Here is a 21,473-nt window from a genome sequence, read left to right as displayed (position 1 = left end):
TTTGTCAACGGAGAAACTTTTGTTAGAAAAACTAATGCCCTGAATTCATTATTAGAACTCATTAAAATGTATCAAAAGCCTTTTCATTTTAAATCTCTCGCTCCCAGTTATTACCACAATATATTATTTATACATTTAATGAGCATGTTTTGACTAAATCAAAACTCTTAACAAATTTTAATAATAATAATGTAACTCCTTTTTTTAAATGTTATATTTATGGATAGTCTGATTTACTATTTGCTTGTTTCTCGTCCTTTTTTTCAGGGTGCTCAAGGTCCTTCTGGATCTCCTGGACCTGCTGGAGCCAGAGGAATGCCTGTAAGTCAACACATCATGATTCATTCTTTTAAATCCTTGATGGGAATCTCTGACGACATTTCATGAGTCATTCGTCTTAAAGGTGTTTTTCTAAAGTTCATAATCATCCCCAAGAGTTGTTTTGACTCCGAGTAATAAAAAAAAAAGGGTCCGGATGTTAAACTGATCAAAATGTTTTATCACCTTTCGCTCTCCTGTTCAGGGACCTCAAGGCCCCCGTGGAGACAAGGGTGAGGCTGGAGACTCTGGCGAGAGAGGACAGAAGGGACACAGAGGCTTCACTGGTCTGCAGGGTCTTCCTGGACCCCCGGTAGGATCCGATTCTTAATGCCATCCTCATAACATCCGCACAGTCACTGATGAGCGTTCGGGTTTTAGGGTCAATCTGGAGATCAGGGAGCAACCGGACCCTCCGGACCTTCAGGACAAAGAGTAAGAAAAGATTCATTTAAATATGAATATTATGGACACAGAGAATGTTTTTGACTCACTCTTCATACGTGTGGCTCATAGGGACCACCTGGAGTTGTCGGACCCGCTGGAAAAGACGGCTCAAACGGTTTACCAGGACCTATTGGACCTCCTGGACCTCGTGGTCGCAGCGGAGAAACTGGACCCTCTGTGAGTCTTTTGAAAAAAAACATATTTTAAAACAATTAAAAAGCTCCCAAAAACGATTACTTAAGAGATATTTCCTCATGTCCAGGGTCCTGCTGGAAACCCCGGACCACCCGGACCTCCCGGTCCCCCCGGCCCCGGCATCGACATGTCCGCGTTCGCTGGCCTCGGTCAGACTGAGAAGTCCTCAGACCCTCTGAGGTACATGAGAGCCGACCAGGCCTCCGGAAACCTCCGCCAGCACGACGCCGAGGTGGACGCCACCCTCAAGTCCCTCAACAACCAGATCGAGAACATCCGCAGCCCGGAGGGATCCAAGAAGAGCCCGGCCCGCACCTGCAGGGACCTCAAGCTTTGCCACCCAGACTGGAAGAGCGGTGAGTGAAGAGGGTCGGAATTCTTCACTCAGCATGTGATAATGATGATCGACTGGGATGGAAATGAGAAAAGTTTTTAGGTATCTAAGTAGTTTTCCTTCTCTCCGATCGTAGGCGAGTACTGGATCGATCCCAACCAGGGCTGCACTGTGGATGCCATCAAGGTCTTCTGCAACATGGAGACGGGAGAGTCCTGCGTCCACGCCAAACCTTCCAGCATCCCACGCAAGAACTGGTGGTCCAGCAAGAGCAAGGATCGCAAGCACGTCTGGTTCGGAGAGACCATGAACGGAGGATTCCACGTAAGAAACCGGTCAACAGCACTTGTTTGGAAACAGGCTGGTGTTTTTACTTATGGATCTGTTATTATTCCTAAAAATGTATAACTATTCAGGAGGAAAAATTATTTGAAATGCTGCCTTAAAATTAAATGAAATGGCTGTACATATAAATACTAAAAAGAAATGATCAATAAAATCTCTAAGACTTATAATATTACGACCCGCTAGTTAAAAAAAACAAACATAGTTTTCCCTCAAGATTTATTGACGTAAATTGTGTTTCTTTATTATTATTATTTTTTAAATAATTTAATTTTTTAACTTTTTAAAAAAAAAATAGGTTAACCCATGTGTTACCTCAGGGTCAAAGTGACCCGGGAACAAATGTATGTTATGTAACACATTTGTTTGTTAGAGATTGGGTTTGGGCCAGATTATAGGTTGGACATTTTTTGTCTTCCCTCCAAAAAAAGTTCAACTAAAAAATGTAAACCTTTTTTTTTCTTATTGAGGTGAAAGAAGTTTTAAAATCCTTTTTTATAGTTAAAACCCTTTTGAAGTTGTTTTCTTTTGTTAAAGTGAAAATAGTTTTTACTTTTAGTTATTGAATAATTTTAACATGTGTGCAGATGCTCCCCCATTGGTCAGACATATTTGAGTGACACTACAGATTTATAATATTTTTTATGAGTAATTAAAACAAAACTTAAGAGAATGAGAAAACTAAATAAGTATTCATAGAATGAAGTATGTCAAAAGATATGGTGTTTATGGTTAATACATTTATATATTATTAAATTAAATAAATACAAGTAAAACTATAATTACATTTAATTCTTTGTTTATTATGTTAACAAAAGCACGAAAAAAAGATCTGAGGCATAATATATTCTATGAGGATAATATTTGCGGACACACCTGAGGTCACACATTAGATTAGAGTCCAAACATTCACATAAATCGATGTATTGACAGTAGTGCAAGAGAACCATCAACCCTAGCCGACGAAAGGTCACTAAAGGTCGTTCTCTGGTAATATCGGGATTTCCTCACGAACGTGTGAATATTCATCGAAGCTTCTCTATCTTTTTTTTTGCTGCCATGCAGTTCAGCTACGGCGACGACCTTCTGGCCGCCAACACCGCCGCCATCCAGATGACCTTCCTGCGGCTGCTGACCACCGAGGCGTCGCAGAACCTCACCTACCACTGTAAGAACAGCGTGGCCTACATGGACGCCGCCGCCGGGAACCTGAAGAAGGCCGTGCTGCTGCAGGGATCCAACGACGTGGAGATCAGAGCCGAGGGCAACAGTCGCTTCACGTACAGCGTGATCGAGGACAGATGCACCGTAAGACCCCATCACATCTCAGCTGTACCGTAATACCTGGACTAAATGGGCAACACATTCATCTCCAACTTGCAAAAGTTCATATTCATTTTATTCTATCTTCTTTGATGTATTAGTGGGAGTTATAAGTTTACAATCAAAATTACTATCAAAGGCTATTAAAAAAAAAGCCCACATCATCAGTCAGGCGACTTATTAAATCATTATTAAGCAACACACAACTTCTACCTACTGTGGCAGCTCATTTCATTATTTTGGATCGAGTTACCTTTTGTGGCTCCATCTGTGCAAACTCCCTTCTGCTGCAGCTGTTCATATTTACACAACTATTACACAACTATATTCGAAAATGAGCGTACACATGGAAAAATTTCAATGGAATCAATGAAATGATGTGACGCATCACTACATTTTTTTGTTTTGCTTTATCTTCCTTTATTTCATGTTGATAGCAATGAGCTCAGTGGTACAATGTGTTGCCATGTTAATAATTATTATCACATTTACCCCTGTTTACGCTAAACGATTAATACATTTCCAAGTGGCCAAAAGTACGATTATTTGAGAAAACTGTTCCTACCTATCGTTTAGTTCAGCCTTCCACATTTTTCTGCCGGACATGTGTTTAGTAGTGATGGTGTGACGAAACTTCATGAAGCAGTTTCATTATTTTCAGAGTCCACTAGATGGCGGTCCCTGCACTATTTTCCTTTGTTTTAAACAATTGTTCTAATGAAACATCACATCGTTTTTAAACTGATGGCGCCACCTACTGACCTCGAAACAACATGACACTGCTTCATGAAGCTTCATCAGTCAATTACTATTTGTATTATTATTCATTACGACCAGTTTTTACAACACAATGATCATTTAACGTCCTAAGCATACTAAATGTAGGACTTTATTTGTAAATGTATTTGACATTCATTCATGGTAAAAACTACCAATCAGCCATAACATTATGACCACCAAGTTTTGATGTTATTTGTCAGACAACCTCTTGAAATCTCCGGTGATGTCTTCCTAAGTGTTTGTTTTCCCCTCCTCTCACAGAAACACACGGGCCAGTGGGGCAAGACAGTGATCGAGTACAGATCCCAGAAGACCTCCCGTCTGCCCATCGTGGACATCGCCCCCATGGACATCGGCGGGTCTGACCAGGAGTTCGGAGTCGACGTCGGTCCAGTCTGCTTCTTGTAGAGAAGGGATTTAAAAGAGAAAGAACAGAAAACCTTTTTTTTTAAAAAAAAACAAAAAAAAGAGGAGCCCACAAGAGAAAAAAAACGAACTGGACTATTTTTTTTAATAAAAAAGTGCTTTTTCCAAATTGAACTCTGTAGGATATCTGCACTGAATGGCATCGTCAGCTGTCGTCCGTGATTCATCCAGCTTCCCCTCTTTCATCTCACCCTCCCTCAGCCCCCCCCTTGGAACCCTCCATTTATACTCCTCGTTTTGGGTGAACAGCAACCTTTCCACCCTCTCACATTAAAAAGGAAGAGCAGGGAGAAGAAAGAGAGAATGTTATTTATTTATTGTCTAGGTTGGGGTGCCAGGCGTGGTAGGACTGAGTTTGTTGCTAATCAATTAAAAAAAGTCAACTCACACTCACACATCTTTTATTTTTTCCCCCGTTCTTTTGGACCCCGGTCATCCTTGAGCTTCCAGCTGAACCAAAAAAACAACCAATCCAGCTTTGTAGCGTGTGTATCGACATGTGTATTTTGAATAAACTTCATGGTGCTATTGCAACGAGCAGATACTTGTGCGCAGTGAGATGTGTCAGACACCAGACCCCGGCATGATCCACGATAATCATTCAATTTGGAACAAACAGTTCTTCAACATTTCTTAAATCTACCTCAAAAGTATTGGTGACGACACGGCCTGATTCACCCGACGTTTGAATCGATAGCAAACATCAATAAGACCAGCTGTCTTGACCCTTGACCCCCCCACCTAAAACCCCCCTTTCTGCCTCCTCCAGTCTCCTCACACAGGACCTCTGCGCTGGAACACACTCAGAAATCTACGGTGTGCTCAACTCCTGCTCCCGGCCAGTGCAGAAGGTTGATTTGTGTGAGGTTGTGTATATTTTTATTATTAATAATAGTATTATTATTGATAATAATAGCATTATTATATTAATATTATGATCATGACTTGTTTTTGTTACGTTTTAATTAATGTAAATTGGAAATAAAAGACAAAAACTAAATGCAAGGCTGCTGTTTTTTGTTTATTATGGATGAGCAAACATGGTTGGATGGATGGATGGATGGATGGATGGATGGATGGATGGATGGATGGATGGATGGATGGATGGATGGATGGATGGATGGATGGATGGATGGATGGATGGATGGATGGATGGGTGGACAGTGAATGGTGGATGATGGATGGAATGAGTGATGGTTGGATGGGTGATAGGTGGGTGTTAGATGTAAGAATTGATGATGGATGGATGGATGAATGATGGATAGATGGACGAATGTTGGATGGTTGATGGAGGGATAATAGAGGAACGGGTAAATAGATGGATAACGGAGGGAAGATAAATGGATGGATGCTTGGAAAGGTGGATGATAGATGGTTGGTGGATGGATAGATGGTTAGATAAAATGGTAGTTGATGGATGGATGGAGGATGGATGGATGGATGGATGAATGGATTGATGGATGGATGGATGGATGGATGGATGGATGGATGGATGGATGGATGGATGGATGGATGGATGGATGGATGGATGGATGGATGGATGGATGGATGGATGGATGGATGGATGGATGGATGGATGGATGGATGGATGGATGGATGATGGATGGATGGATGGATGGATGATGGATAGATGGATGGATAGATGGACGAATGATGGATAGTTCAGTTTATTTTTAACTCTGTCCTGATGAGGAACAATCCAGTTCATTCTCCTGCTCGTGTGAGGCTCTTTGAATAAGCCCAGAGTCTTGTCGTAACAAAAACATGCTTAAAGCAGGATCATGAAGGTGTTGAAATGCTCTCCTGGTTGCTACGGCAACATTGACCTGAAGATTCCGGCTCAGCTGCTTCTCCACGGTGGTCACCCTAGTTTCATGTGAGGAAAGAACGTCCAGTTAATCTCATTTAGGTAATAAGAAATTAAAGTGTTTCTCATCTAGAGATGTAATTACCATCTCGTAGATCAAGCATGAAATTAAATTCTGTGTTTATCGAGTCTTGTATTGAGGTCAGCGGTCCAAGGAAAGAGGTTTATCACAAACTTGGTCTCCATATAAATTCAGAGAAACCTCTCAGTCAAAATTTTTTCAAGCTTCACTTCAAGAGGATTTTCAGACCTTTAGATATTGAGATATTAAAGTACACGATCATGGCTCAACATGTCAGGGGATGAGATTTCCTGACAGTTCAAAAATATACTTTGTCCAAATTTTATTGAACTATAACGTAATTCAGGCTCCCTTCAGTTAGACACCAATAGACACTGTTTCTCCTGTGTGTGGAGAAGCTCTAATTTGAGTATCTCCCGGTTGCTTTAGCAGGTACAGACTTGCGGCCCCATGACTTCATCTGTGTGGCCCTCATGAAGACAGAATAAAACTATGAAACTGAGCGAGTACAGACAGCTGTTTTTTAATTGTATTATTTGGCACTAGATTCACTCTAAACACTAGTAGGTTAAGTTCAAAAAGTTTTCTCAAGAAATTATTTTGAGAAAATAATCTTTATCTAAAAAATTGTTTAAGCTTTTGTTGCATGTATTACTGCGGCCCCCCACAGCAGTCACAGTATACAATTTAGCCTAAATTAAACTGAATTACAGTGATGGTCTGATGAAGCTTCATGAAGCAGTGTCATTATTTTTAGAGTCCACTAGAGGGCGGTCTCTGTACTATTTTCCTTTGTTTTGAACAACTGTTCTAATGAATCTGGCGCCACCTACTGACCTCTAAACACCATGACACTGCTTCATGAAGCTTCAACAGTGCATCACTAATAAATTGTGACGTGAAGAATTATTTAAGATAATACCTTAACTTCAAGTAAGACTTGAGTGTGTCACTGTTATTAATTCACTTGTTGAATTTGTTATGAAACGTATAAAAACAATCTTTCCCTTGTTTCGCCAAAAGTGCCACGACAAGTTCAGTTTCAAGCTAACACTAGCATCTATGCCATCTTTCCTGCTGGGTAACGACGACGTGTGGAGACAAATTAAAACTCTCTGCAACGCCGTGTTGTTGACGTTGTATCTTGAGTTTAAAGCTCATTATTGAAAGACATCTGGCCCCCATTAGTAGTGACTTTATTGCAAAAAAAAAATGAGTGTGAAAAAAACGTACATCTAGGGCTGACTACGCATCAGCACTGATACAAGTACATTCACTTGGAAACCAGTTCCTAAACTTTTTCCGATACAAATTTTTTAGTGATGGTCTGATGAAGCTTCATGAAGCAGTGTCATTATATTCAGAGTCCACTAGATGGTGGTCACTGCACCATTTTCCTTTATTTGAACAACTTGTGCTAGATCTAATTTTAACAAAAACAAATCTTAAGTTACATTTTTTTTTAGCTTTGGTAAATATCCACTGAAAGCTGTTTTCTTACGGATAAAATGAATACAATATAATTTCCAGGTCAATTCAACACTTACAAGTGACAAATCAATCTGATGTTCACAACATTTTTTTATCTGTTGTTTTTTCTCGGAAAAATCCAAACATTATGAGGTGTTGATCATGCCTGGTCACAGAATCTTTTGATACATGGTAATGTGGAAGTATTTCGGTAAATACCACAAAAGAACCGAAGTTCGATACCGAGCCCTAAACACTAGTGATGGTCTGATGAAGCTTCATGAAATGGTGTCATGTTGTTTAGAGGTCAGTAGGTGGCGCCATCAGTTTAAAAATGATGTTCCATTAGAACAGTTGTTCAAAACAAAGGAAAAATAGTGCAGAGACCGCCATCTAGTGGACTCTGAAGATAATGACACTGCTTCATGAATCAGACCATCACTTCTAAACACACGTGAGTCACAATAAAATCAAAACAAGGGTTCATGTCTCAAATGGGAAAATGTCTTAAAAATTGCTCTCTTTTATCTTTTTTTTTTTTAACCAAGAGGACGGAACCGATCCAGCGAATTCTTTAGACATCGAACAGTGACCTTTCTGCAGAAGTGCTAATTAGCTAACACACTTGTAGCGACCTCCTTTTCCCGGTGTGAAGTGTGACAAGGCACGTTTGCAGAATCACCCTCAAAACAAACCGCAGGGGTTGTTTTTTTTAACACTCACAGATCACACTTTTGTTGGAAATAAAGCGGGAAAATGAACGTTTATTATTCAGGACATCATCCATAGTTTCATTGACCTGTTAATTTTTCAATGTTTTATTTTTTTCCGTCCATCGTTCTTCATCGAAGCGAGTCAGACGATGAAATAAAACACATTAAACATGATCACAACCTTGAACACAGACGCCACAGGTACGGATTTATCCTCAAGATTTCAAATCTATTACCAAAAAAAAAAAAAAGTGTTTACATGGAACACATGAGACACAACATGTGCACATAAATCACACCCGACACCAACATGAACCCTAATCTACGACAACACAATTGTCATTACACACAAACGTGTAATCAAGACACATGTTTACAATCCAGATATTTGACCGCCGGGCGCCGCGGCATGGAGACTAAATTATCCCCCTGCAGCGCTAATGGCTTCCTGAGTGTAAATTTAGACCGGCAGCTCATTAATGGCGTTTCCATCGGAAAAGGTTTGGAAAAAAGCATCTGAGCATAAATCGATACAGGAGGAGGAAGGAATGGGTCTTCGCCACAAACACAAGACAGAGGTTGTAAACATAAGACGGCGAACGAGTGACACGTGTGAGCGGATTAACACGCTGGGATTGATTAGAGGTTTTCAAGTGAGGACTGTTAGCAGAAAGTGAAGGAGAGAAATGAAGAATCACATTTGCTACAAGAAATAATGGACTTATTAAAGAATGTTTTCGCTTCGTTGTTACGGCTTCGTTCGATCTCTCGTAATTATCATCAGTGTTTTACCCCTTGAGAGGCTCTTTACCAGCAAACGTTAAAATGACGTTTGGAAAATGGAAAAATTGATTCATATAAAAACGACTTTTTAAATGGAAAAAAAGGTGTGTGTTTTTACTTTAAGGACTAAAAATCGGTTGGTATTATGCAAAACGATAAAACACAGATAAAACAGAAATAGTTTTTGTATATTTCTTCTCTGGAAATACTGTATATTATTGTATTTTGGGAAAAGGAAAAGGGGGAGAGGAATCGTATCACTTTTAGTTTAGACCTTTTATTTCCATGTCGAAAAATAAAGTTTTTTTTGGGGCCCATGACTAAAAAAGTGTTCCCGTCATAAGGTTTGCCTCAACCTATCCAAGTATCCTCCTTGAGGACGGATCTCATTGGTTGTCTTCCTCGTCTCATTGTATTTAATTTCTCCATCATACTATCGCTCTTCTCTCCACGTGTCCAAAACATCCTGTCTTATTTTCTCTCCAAACCTCTCCACATGAGACGTCCCTTATTCCTCTCCTTGTTCTCAAACCAATACTCTCCTATAGACCCATTCCAGCCCGTCTACACTCTCTTCTTCATCCTCCATTTTTCTCATTCTGTCCTTCTTTGCATGTCTCCAGCTCCGACCAGCACCCCTCCTTTCTATCACTATATCATCAACAAACATCATCCCTACCTCAACTGTTTAGAACATATGTATATTTTTACTTATTGTATCTAAGTTGGGCGCATTGCTGGTTCGATTCCATGCCGTGTTGCGTGGGTTTACTCCGGGAACTCCGGTTTCCTCCCACAGTCCAAAAACATACAGAGGTTGATTGATAACTTTGAGAAAATTGTACATAGGTATGAGAGTGTGTGTCAATGGTTGTCTGTCTTTGTGTGCCCTGTGACGGACTGGCGTCCTGTCCAGGGTGTCCCCTGCCTCTCGCCCTGTGATACTGGGATAGGTTCCAGTCTCCCGCCGACCCCGGTAAGGCAGTAGACAATGAATGAATGAATGAATGTATCTAAGTCATGGAGCTCAAATAATGTGTGTGTGTCAAATAATCCAAAATAAAAGTTCAAATCAGAAACAAAACATCTCATACGAGGAGAAAACGCTTTAAATTCCGGTTTAAACAGGATTATAAGAAAGGGCAACTGAACTAAAACCAGATTAGTCGAACATTTCCGATGTCAAAGAAACAAGTGAAGGTGGTCTTCAGTGCTTTATTGTTTTTAAGGGAAGTAAGAGCCAAACACAGGCGAGTCTGACCGGATTAACATTTACTGACGAGGTTTAATCTCATATTTGTTTGTTGCTTTTTATGACGTTTGTCTTCGCACATTCGATTCGAACTGGAGTCCCTTCAGTATTTGAATAAAGGTGTGTTGACGAAGAACACAGATATTTCTGTGAGAATATGAAAGAATAAATAATAATAGTGGTGATATTGTGCTGTTACACACAAGAAGAGTAGACACTGCTACACAATTATAGTAATAATAGGTCAGCATGGACCACGACAAGTTCAGAAAAACACATTTAATGGATCAAAATATTCTTTAAAAGGGTTTTTATTCTGCCTTAAACTGAACAAATAATTTTCCAAACTGTTTTGTTTTCGTTGATGAAATGTGACTATTAGGTAGGAGGCGTTTTGTCTGTCAAACATCACTCTAGGAATCAATGAAATGTGGTGAGGGGTTGATGAAGCTTCATGATACAGCACAGAGTGTATCACAGTTCGAAGATAACGCCAGGTGTCATCAAATTAGTAGATTAGAGTCAAGGTTTGTAAAAAAACAGTGCCATCTAGTGGCCGTTTAAAATAAAAGACACTGTATCATGATGCAGTCAATGTTGTATCATGAGGCCTCGTCAACCTGTAACTACTGAATCATGAATCCAGAAAAGAAGTAGAGTCAAAGTTTTGGTTCTGCTACATCCAAAGTTGTTGATAACGGCCACAGAGCGTCAGAAACCAGTACTCAGGGTGTCCGTCTCTGTGGGGGTCTTGCGTGGGCTGGGGAGACTTTTAAGGTACTCCAAATGTCTTCGGGCCTCCGCTTGGTTCTGCCTCACGTAGTAGACCACGTACACTATGACCATGAAGAACCAGACGAACATGGTTATCAGCATGGCCACGTCGGTGGTCTTCCTCTGAAGGCTGCAGAAGTTCACGCCGGAGTCCAAAAGTTTGACCAGGGGTTGTCCCGCGTGCTCGCCCAGAGACCCCGGGTCCTCCCACCGGCTGCTCTCGCCCAGCCCCCGCACGGAGCTCTCGCAGATGATGCTGTTGACCGTCTCCGGCTCCAGGTTGAGGGTCTCCATCAGCTCCTGGAGGGCGCAGTCGCAGTGCCACGGGTTGTGGTAGAGTCTCGTCTTCGCCCGGGTGGAGCCGAACTCGTCCCGGTTGGCCTGCCTCAGCTGGTTGTGCGAGAGGTCCAGGAGGCGCAGCTCGGGGCCCAGGTTGCGCAAGGCCCCCGAGGACAGAGTGTCGATGCGGTTGTGGGACAAGTACAGATCCTGGAGGTGCACCAGCCCGCTGAAGGCACTCTCCGGAATGTTGCGGATGTAGTTGCGTTCCAAATGGAGGGACACCGTTTCGGGCGGAATCCCTTCCGGGATCTCACGGAGTCCGGCATCGGCGCACTGGACCGTGGCCGTTTCCCAGGCGCACTGGCAGCTATCCGGACACTGGGAGGACGCCTGGACCAGCAGAGCTGAGAAAACCAGCGACAAGCGGAGCCATGTTGGAAGATCCACTCGGTTACCTCTCGGGCTGTCGTAGCATCTCTCCTCAGAACAGCGGCGGCACATCGCCTCACCATAGCCTCGCGACGCACACCAGAACACAGTGGCGACGAGGGGACCTGACAGATTGAAATAAAACAGGTCAGACAGGAACAGATGAAGTCGTCGTCGGGCGCGTCTCCCTCCTGCTTCTTACGCTTTAAAGCCTTCAATCACATGCAATCAAAACGGAGCGACAGGGAGGATAATGGCGCTGAGGAGGGACCGGCGCCGGGAAAGGTCAGTGGGTAACAGGGCACAGAATGAAATGGGCTTAAGCCGGTTTTATCTGTTAAAAACAGACTCCTGCGCGCGGACACATGACATTTGGACCGACCGAGTCGTGGCTGTGGAACAACAAGACGGAGACAATTCACCTTTATTGCACACAAGTAACTGAAGCGTCAAACTTGTCCGAGTGACCTCCGGATTGGAGTTGCTTCGCACGATAATTTCATCATGTTTTTTTTTTTTTACCTGTTATTGTGGAGAGACCCGTAACTAAATGCTGTGATCTGACCACGTCAATATTCTGTTTACATTTACCTTGTTTCGTTTTTAATTAATTTAATTAATTGCTTTTATGTATTTTTTGATCGTTGACTACTATTTAAATACAGTTGTTTTTTTCTCCATTCATATATTAATCATTAGCCTATCTCAATGTTTATTTTAGGAGTCTATTTAACCGATTTAATCGGTTACAAAAGAAATTCAAGTTTAAACAAAATATAAAAGTAAATAAATTTGCTTTTAAATTATTGTGGATTTATATCATATTCAATCTTCTCTATATCTATATATACACTAACTAAAAATATAAATATAAAACACATACATTACATTTGATTAAACAATATGTTGTCTTTTGATTACATTTTTGAAACGAACTATACATATTACAGTTTTATATATGAACATATTTTTTTATTTAAACCTTTACATTAGCTTCATATCAGTATCAGAATGATGACGACAATTTATATTATTATCGTTGACACTATATATTGTATTATCGGTGATATACTATATATTAATGCTTTCTTGTTATATTAATGCATTTTTTCACCCAGTAAAACTTTAGGTTAGGTACTGTATAGGTCTTATAACCAGGGTAAATATGTTCCCTTTTTATTAACGTGAATTTACTTCTTAATTAAATCATAATATTGTAATATATTTTTTGAATATCTTTCTGTATAGCAAACTGAAACCTATTCAGATTTTGAATTATTGTACTTTCCCCCCCAATTACTTTTGTTTATTTTATTATAATATTTGTGGTAATATAAGTTTTAATTTGAGTTTTCTATCTTTTTTTAAATGAAAAAACAACCATTATTTAATATAATATTTGGAATTCACATTATATATATTTCTGATCATATTTATTAAGCCAGATATTTTTTCTTTATATAAAAATAAAATCTCATTAATAAATAATTGTACCTTTTGATTTGATCTAAACTATAGATTTGTTGAAAAATGTGTCTTCAAAGTTTATCAAGCCGCAAAATCTCCCTTCTTAATATTTGGTATTTCCAACCCCTAATTTGTCTACGATTTGATTCTTCTCTGAAACAAAACCCTCAGTGAATGAAGTTAAGAAGCTCTGCACTGCAAACACAAGGTTGGAAAAGGTTTGTTGCCCTTCACAACCATCCCCGTATCTAATGAGGCCCCTTTTGTAACGTGAGAATCGACCCATGCAGTTTCCAATTTCACCACTAGGTTCCACAGGATTTATGATTGATCACCAGCGTCTGCTTGTGTTTTTTATTCATACCTGAGTGAGGCGCGTCTACCTCCTGTGTCCTTTCTCACATAACAATGCCTGCAGCACAATAGTGGAATCATTGCACTCGTCCAAGCGTGATCATCTCCTTCATCCCTGTATTTATTCTCCCGTGATGCCATACAGCCACTTAATCACATTCTGAGAGAAGAGCCGGAGTGTTGCCGGTGAGAAAGGAGGTTAGCAAAGAGGTGGGATCGATCCAATCGCCTGCTGCTCTCGCCAGGAACATCAGTCCTGCTCGTGTCCCATCTTGTCAATAGGTGACAAAGCAGCAGAAAAATACTAAAGAAAAACAGCGGACTACAGCATGGGTTGCAGGAGACGCATCTACATTTCATTTAATGTGTTTTTAATGCCACTTACAAGCCTGGCAACTTCTCTGTTTGCTTTCTAAATCTCTTTAAAAAAGGGTTTTTCTTCAGTGGAGGACACCCTGGAAAGTTCAACATGGCCGATACTGAATATAAAGTAGAGCTTTGACTCAATTTATTAGAGCGTCATTTCTAACGGAACCACCTCATCACACTACATGTGTCATGCTTCAGGCATTAACCCATCAATGGACACACTAGTTTAGATTTCATTTCTCATAATTACCTCTGCCAAGGAGCGACGCTGGTTTGCTTTTGTTTGTTTGTTTGTAAAGAGAATCATTAAAAATTAGAGTCTTCTAAGGAAAATGTCACGATTAACAGAAAATACTTAAAGTCTAAGGGTGTAAGAAAATATCGACACTTTAATTATCGATTCGACATAAACATTCAAATATTCACTCTTGATGGCAGCATTCTTTACGTCCTCCGCATCTAAAGGTACAATCCAAATCCTGAGGAGACTGAGGACGAGAGGATACAGTCGACTCCAGCAGCTTTTAAAGCCGATGTTTGACATATTTTGGTTTAAAAAAAAAGTTAAAGCAGTTACGACTTTGTCAAAAGATCATGTGATCTGTAAATTCTGCATCATCAGAGTCAAGTACTCGGACAGTACTACAAATATCATCTTTCGTAAATATACATAGCGTATCGTGGCGTCTGTATCGTGATATGTATCGTATCGCTAATTAACAAACCTACTTATAAGTGGTTTGTCCAGTGGATTTATCTTCCAGACAGGGGAAGGTTACTAAGGTTCACTTGTTAGGTTTCTAATTGCTGCAGCTACGCAGGACGCTCCAGTAAAATCTCACCAAAAAAATAAAACTTGACCCTTAAATCAAGACAGACAAACCCTAAAACAAATGAATCCTCATGGAACACGATAGTGGTGACATGAACAACATTCTGGAAACATGGAAATACATGAACTTAATGCTAGGTTTTCATGTAGTAATAGCTCCTTGGCAGAGGTACTCTTTGTCTTTGTGCTTTTCTAGTTTGACTTGGTTCAGTTGACCAAAGCATTTATCTCCAAATTCAACAAACATACAATAAACTCAATCAAAAACACAATTCTGGTGTCATACATGAGAGAAATATTTCCTCTTTATACAGACGCAGATCGTCAGGTTTGACAGTCAGACCAGCGTGAGCGGCAGCTCTAAGAAAAATACACCAAGGCAGCACCTTTCAGCTGGAGAATAGCTTTCTGATGAAAGTTTTACCAGTGGAAAGTCAAAGCTTAAGAGTTTTTTTCCTTCACACGTACGATTCAAACACGGTACTTTAACCTTCACTCATTTCTTCTAATGAAGCCACGCTGGCAGGAAACTGCTGCCAATCATTACCTTATACATCAGACACGTTTCCCACAATCACCTGCTCCTCCAGATATAAGAGACCGAACTTTAAAATGGTAGTCATTATTCAGATTTCTTTTTTAAATACAAACAATCCGGGGTAATATATTAAACATGTGCTACTGCTGTATCATATTGAGAATAATAAACTTATTTTGGTGTAAAGTTTAAAAAATATTCACATAATTGTGGGAACGTTAAGCTATGAGATATTTAAGAAAAATATATCCTTTATTTTAAACCGTAAAATATCTAATAAATGAATGTAAAACTACATACATTTACTGTGATGAATGAAACGCTGCATGAATAAGTGAATCGTGGTTGACAAAGATTGATGAAATAGGATTTTCTGGAGAGCAAATCAGATCACCAGGTTAATTTAAGAAGCAGCACATTATTAATTTAACGTGAATAAATCTTCATAGTTCATTTGACTCCACACTTCCAGGTGACCACAAAGATCAAAGATGAATTTGTTTTAAAAGTGTATCCATGCCATTATTTCTGAATATGTTATTCACAATTAAATCATTATGAGAAACAACCATTTTTAAATGGAGAATCCGTCATTATATCATGTTAGAAAGTTACCTTCGAACGCTCTCTGGTGAAGTTTGAGATCCCAGGGATTGGAAAGTGTTTGGTCTCAGGTTCCGTTGGTAGTTTCCCTGCGAGAAGACATCCGAGGAGACACTGAAGAACGCTCGTGTCGCCCTGAGTCTCGGCAGACAAGCTGCACTATAATATGATGGAGCAGACGTTCAGCCCTCCTCCTTCTCCTCCCTCTTTCTCTCTCCCTCCCTCTCTCTCTCTCTCCCTCCCTCCCTCTCTCTGATAGCATCTATCCACTCTTTCTTAGAAGACCGTCATCACTTCTGGATGCCACACTAAATGATCTGATTAGCCAAAAGCTTGATTTGATTTCTCTAATAGACTTTACTTGGAATGGAATCTGAGTGGGAAAGAAATGGCTAATAAATTTAAGGATGATGTCGAGATAATTTCATTTTAGTACTTGTTTATAAAACCATTTATAACAAGTGTGTTAAATATCACAAAATATAACATTTTAACCACTGTATATCTTTTGTATTGATTAATTATAATTCATATTTTCGACATTTACTTTCTAATACTGTTTTATTTTTTATAATAGTTATTTTATATTGTTATAACAATAAAGAGTGTATAAAACATTTCAATTTATTTAGGATTGTTTAATTTTGTGTTGCATTTAAACTTATGTACGGCGTAATTACATCACCAGCAGATAAAAGACAATGGAAATCCTGCTAAATCCGGGCTCGGACTGAGGACGAGAGGATACAGCAGCTTCGTCAAGAGTCATGTGGTCTGTATATTCTGTAACACTCAAGTACGACAATACTACAAATATATCTGTGGTACTAGAGGATCACGAGATATCGTATTTTTGCCCCTGTATCATCTTTGAAATAAAGTAGATTTCTATCAGACCTAAAATTGTTGTCAATGGCTAGTTTATGCTTTATATGAACATTTTTATTTAACTGTATGTTGTTTTTTAAATAATCAATTAATTATAATTCGATTTTTGTTAATTTAGTGTTTCTATATTTTGATAAACACAGCAGTATTTCTTGTGTCACACATTGTCAATTACTTTTAGATTATTATTAATAATAGAGCAATTTTTTGCCAACATTAAATTACTTTATTACAAATAATTTAATTTTAACATTTCTATATTCAAAGGTTGAATTTCTTTTTAATTAATCATTTATTCATTCATTTACCGAAGGTTATATTCGTTGGGGAAATAACTGAATTAAAACTTTTTTTAAATAACGATTGTTTTTACATATGTAGTTTGATATTCTATATCCAATTATTCAGAATCTAAATAAGAATTTTAATTCGTAGCTGTTTTTAAATATACAAATGCTGGCAGTATTATTAAACTCTATATAATAATAAATTACTTCACTTTTTAAATTTCCATTTTTTTTTTTAAATTATTTAAAAAAAAGGAATTTAGTTATTCGATTACAATTCAATACAATTTTTTTTTTTTAAATAATGCCACGTTTTAATCATATTGGGGCTATGATGTTTGTCACTGTGTCTTTTTTAATTTGCATGTATTTTAACTGTGTATTGTTCTGTTGTTGTGACCCTGGTCTGCGAAAGGCGCTTTACAAATATAAATGACTTACTTTCTAAAATCGAGCTTTATGGACCAGCAGGGGGCAGTATCATTCCAGAACTTTACCACAAACAGGAGTGAAGAAGAAAGCGCTGCAGCTCTTTATGCCGAGAGTGATTAATACTTCAAGCTATGTGTGGATCCAGATGGTCATTCAAAAATTAAAGTAAGTAGTCTATCCTAAAATATTTAATTGAAATCCGTTTTTGAGTTATTTAACCAACAGACGGATCAACACTGACACAACCTTCTTAATGGAGGTCGAATTATTGCACATTTATAGCTGAAGGTAAAATTTTTGCATGCATTATACATGTGATATAATACGAGAGAGGAAGTATTTTCCATATTTTATTCTGCAAAATAGATCATGTTCAGGTGTGAAAGTCTCACTGCTGTAATATTTATCGTCTACCTTGAGCGCAGACGATCCAATGTTCGAGCAGCCAATACATTATGTCGAACAGCTGGCAGATCAGTCATGGTCACAGATTTCCATATAAATAAGTGGAATATATGCAAACATAATGTAGCAATGTCCACAAGAAGGAGCGAAAAATAACCTCAGACGTGTAGGACGGGCCTCTGGGTCGCCAAACACGTGAGTGACGGGCCTCTCGGTGCTTCGCTCCATCACCTGCTTCAGACGGAGTGATGCAGCGTGAAATGCTTTTTTCATGTTTACATTTTGGGCTCTGCCCTTGACGGATACTCATCTGCGAGGATGACAGAAGCAGGACGGGAGACAAGCTGCGACCGGGGTGTATTTTTTTTTGGCTAGTGGGAAAATGAGGAGTGGAAGTCTTCGCTCAAAGAACTCTGACAGCTTCTCCAGAATCCGAGAGCTCAGACTGGATTGAAGAAAGTGGCTTTGAATGGGAAAGTTTTCCGTGGAAAAAGTCAGTTTGGGAGTCGTACCGTCAACTCCCTAAAGTAGCACCTGAACCACAGAATATGAGGAAGATCTCTCCCAAAATGATTCCCTTTTGATGCTAGATTTCATGTTGGGGATCACAGAGACACTACCATAGCAACGTGTTCTGACATGATGAGTGGACTTGGTAGAACCTTGGTATTTCCCCGAGAGGAGCTGGATGAGATTTCAGAAACGAAGGAAGTTTAAGACCGATTTCCTTACGATCCAACTTCAAATAAAGATGGTTTTGCGATTGAGTATCTTAACAATGTCTTTTTTTCCGGATATAAATACAAAAATAATGTCTTTTTCAGCCTCATTTACATATACTTAATGTTATTTACAAATACAAAATGTTTTAGTTAAAGGGCAACTAATGTATTGAATTAAGTGTATCTGAAATAGATCTTTTAGTAAAGATATTTCCATTAGAAAATTAAGCCCCGCCCACTGAAAAATCGCTTCTTTTTTTTCTCAAGCTAAAACCTTGCTTACCATAACCACACCCACTCTGCTGTGATTGGTCAAGCATTGAGGTTTGTTATGCAGTGTCATCAACCAGGAAGTCTCCGCCTCCAAGGGACGTGTATACAGTAGTGACGCACCGATGAAGCGTCATGAAACAGTGTCATGTTGTTTAGAGGTCAGTAGAGAGCACCATCCGTTTAAAAATGTTGTGATGTTTCATTAGAACAGTTGTTTAAAACAAAGCAAAATAGTGCAGAGACCGCCATCTAGTGGACTCTGAGTATAATGACACTGCTTCATGAAGCTTCATCAGACCATTACTAGCAGATAAAAAAATCAGGGTGTTAGTATAATTACTTTCGCCTAATAAGGAACTTAGCTAATGTGGGACAAATTGCTAAATTAAACATATATATATGCAGGAAAATAGGAAACTTGGTGGAGGTCTGCTCTCTCTGAGTGCTTCTTTAAATGATGTTATAAGTGGAGAACAACAGGAAATTTGTTGTATTCTAAAGATCTCACTGTCACTAATTATGACAGAAAATGAATTCATAATACATTATATAGTGCAAGTGTTAAGGTATATATATATATTATTTTGAGGTATTTTCACAAAGTGAAAAATAAAAATTAATTCAACATAGCCTAGATAAAAGTATAATTTGTTGTGAATTATGATGGAGAAAAAATGAAAATATTATGTTTAAATATAAGTTGATGACTCCCGGACCGTCACACAATGTGGTTCAACCCCACGTGAAAGTAGCCGGAGCGACCAGACTGAAGGAAAGTGACTAAATGTTCAGACGAATGTTCCATACGGGGGAAGGAGAGACGGGCGATCCACGTCTGCGGCGCGGCAGTGAGACAGGGTGTGGAGAGATGAAGTGGAAAGAGAAATGGGAATGAAGCGTTGGAGCATTATCTTGTAGCTGGCTCGTCTTTCTCCAGGGATTGAGTCCACTAACAACAGGTCGGGATGAGGTCAGTCGTTCTGCCGAGACTCTCAGGAGCCATTTTTTTTCCCCTTCTGCAGGCCCTTTTGGGATTTGTCCGGACCAAAGTCGTCTGAAAGTGCTTATGAAAAACTGACAGCAGAGATTAGCAACGCAGGCAGAACAACAACCCGCTGACACCGTTTTTAAATTCAAGGTTTTTTATTTGGTAACCGGAAAAGAGGTTGAAAATCTTTCATGGCAGTCGCTCACGTCTCCAAGACAATGTTTGTCTTTCTCTCTCGGGGTCTACGGTTGCAGGAAGTGGATGTGTCATGAGTGGAGTGCTCCTCTCCTGAGAGGTGAGCGAGGGAAATAATCATCTTTCCAGCACAACAGCGTCGGTCGCAGAAATTATAATAACCCACGAGGAAGCAGACGACTGTAACAAATGTGTGCGGTTTGGATTCGGAGCTTCACTCTGCACACAAAGAGATGTGTGATAACATGTTGATGTCGGTGTAATGATCGGGCTTTTTTTTCCATTATACAGAGAAAACAAATTATCTTTTGAATAAACATTTCTTTCTGATGTGTGGCTGCTGCGATTTCAAGGCAAGATTCTTGGAGTTTGGACACAAAGTTAATGGTCCACGAGGAATGATGGATGAGATACCAGAAATGAAGAGAAGACAAATGAGCACCGTGGGTGTAATGAGGACTTGAAGATATAGGCAAGAACAAGAGGTTTAAGTAGGGGAGGTCGACTTGTTGTACGCAAGTACATCAGTGCCAGAATATATGGTCGAATTTAACATTTATATATAAATATATATATCTTGAATTAAGAACAGAAAGATTTGAAATGTGAATAGTTATCTCCTCAGAGTCTCTTGATCATCTCCAGCCTCACTGGTCACATTGAAATGTTCACATCAGAGTTACATTAACGATCAATATTGATTATAAATTAACACACGGTAGTTGTAGTTACATGACTGGATATTAAATTATTCACAAACGTATTAATATGTTCTCATTCACCAAATTGATTAAGCTTCACCAATGTATTTATTAAGAAAAACATCAATCATTTAATAATGAATATTTTAATCCACTTTTTTACGTTACTCAGACAAAAAAAATGAAGGGAATTATGAGCTTGTTTTTATAATATAACAAGGAAAATTATTCACGTCTGATGCTTCAAGTCAAATAAAGTCATGAAGATTTTTGTGAAACAATGTTTGACCAAAATGAAGATGTTGAATTAAAGCAGCTGAAGTCGTCTCTTTGAAAAACACACCTACAGGAATATAAATAACTGTCACATGATTTGTTCATTTGTCATTTGTACAAAACGTTTTTATAAGAACATGCGTGTGTGTCTGCACTATTGAAATGTAAGTATGTGGTCCATGTCAGAAATGTTTAAATGAAAGAATGTAAACGATTAAACCAGTTTACGTTCATGTTTTCATTTGTTTGTTCTGATCGCGGGGAGAAAAATCAGACTCTGGCTCATTTAAATATCATTTGCATATGTAAATGATGGCGTCGAAAGGGACGAACAAGTGTGCGATTAATTCTAGGTTTATTGGGATGTTTGAAGGAAATGTGCC

At 39.1% G+C, this 21,473-nt stretch overlaps 2 protein-coding genes across 3 annotated transcripts in view; one reads left to right on the top strand and one right to left on the bottom strand.

Annotated features, from left to right (window-relative positions):
• col2a1b (collagen, type II, alpha 1b) overlaps nucleotides 1-5,173 on the top strand; it is a 33,772-nt gene extending 28,599 nt beyond the window's left edge. For both annotated transcript variants that reach the window (XM_087800042.1, XM_087800041.1), the window contains 8 exons: nucleotides 268-321; nucleotides 524-631; nucleotides 700-753; nucleotides 835-942; nucleotides 1,028-1,316; nucleotides 1,431-1,618; nucleotides 2,705-2,947; nucleotides 4,004-5,173. In XM_087800042.1, the coding sequence (XP_087656168.1) occupies nucleotides 268-321; nucleotides 524-631; nucleotides 700-753; nucleotides 835-942; nucleotides 1,028-1,316; nucleotides 1,431-1,618; nucleotides 2,705-2,947; nucleotides 4,004-4,150 (1,191 nt within the window). In that variant the 3' untranslated portion in view covers nucleotides 4,151-5,173. The remainder of the gene's footprint in view (nucleotides 1-267; nucleotides 322-523; nucleotides 632-699; nucleotides 754-834; nucleotides 943-1,027; nucleotides 1,317-1,430; nucleotides 1,619-2,704; nucleotides 2,948-4,003) is intronic.
• A 2,924-nt stretch (nucleotides 5,174-8,097) lies between these two features.
• Nucleotides 8,098-16,052, bottom strand: LOC148071189 (leucine-rich repeat-containing protein 3-like). The gene is made up of 2 exons (XM_087800481.1): nucleotides 15,936-16,052; nucleotides 8,098-11,885 (listed from the first exon to the last, which is right to left on the bottom strand). Exon 2 carries the CDS (start codon nucleotides 11,830-11,832, stop codon nucleotides 10,987-10,989), a length of 846 nt encoding a protein of 281 aa, XP_087656607.1. The 5' UTR covers nucleotides 11,833-11,885; nucleotides 15,936-16,052; the 3' UTR covers nucleotides 8,098-10,986.
• Nucleotides 16,053-21,473: the final 5,421 nt, after the last annotated feature.

The sequence above is a fragment of the Callionymus lyra genome, chromosome 10, assembly GCF_982586985.1.
Source record: "Callionymus lyra chromosome 10, fCalLyr1.hap1.1, whole genome shotgun sequence".
Lineage (NCBI taxonomy): Eukaryota > Metazoa > Chordata > Actinopteri > Syngnathiformes > Callionymidae > Callionymus > Callionymus lyra.
The sequence above is the reverse complement of the archived record's forward strand: the minus strand, read 5'-3'. Positions and strand labels throughout refer to the sequence as shown.

Excerpts from the sequence above, each read along its gene's own strand:
- LOC148071189 (XM_087800481.1), bottom strand. The coding sequence starts at position 11,832 with ATGTGCCGCCGCTGTTCTGAGGAGAGATGCTACGACAGCCCGAGAGGT.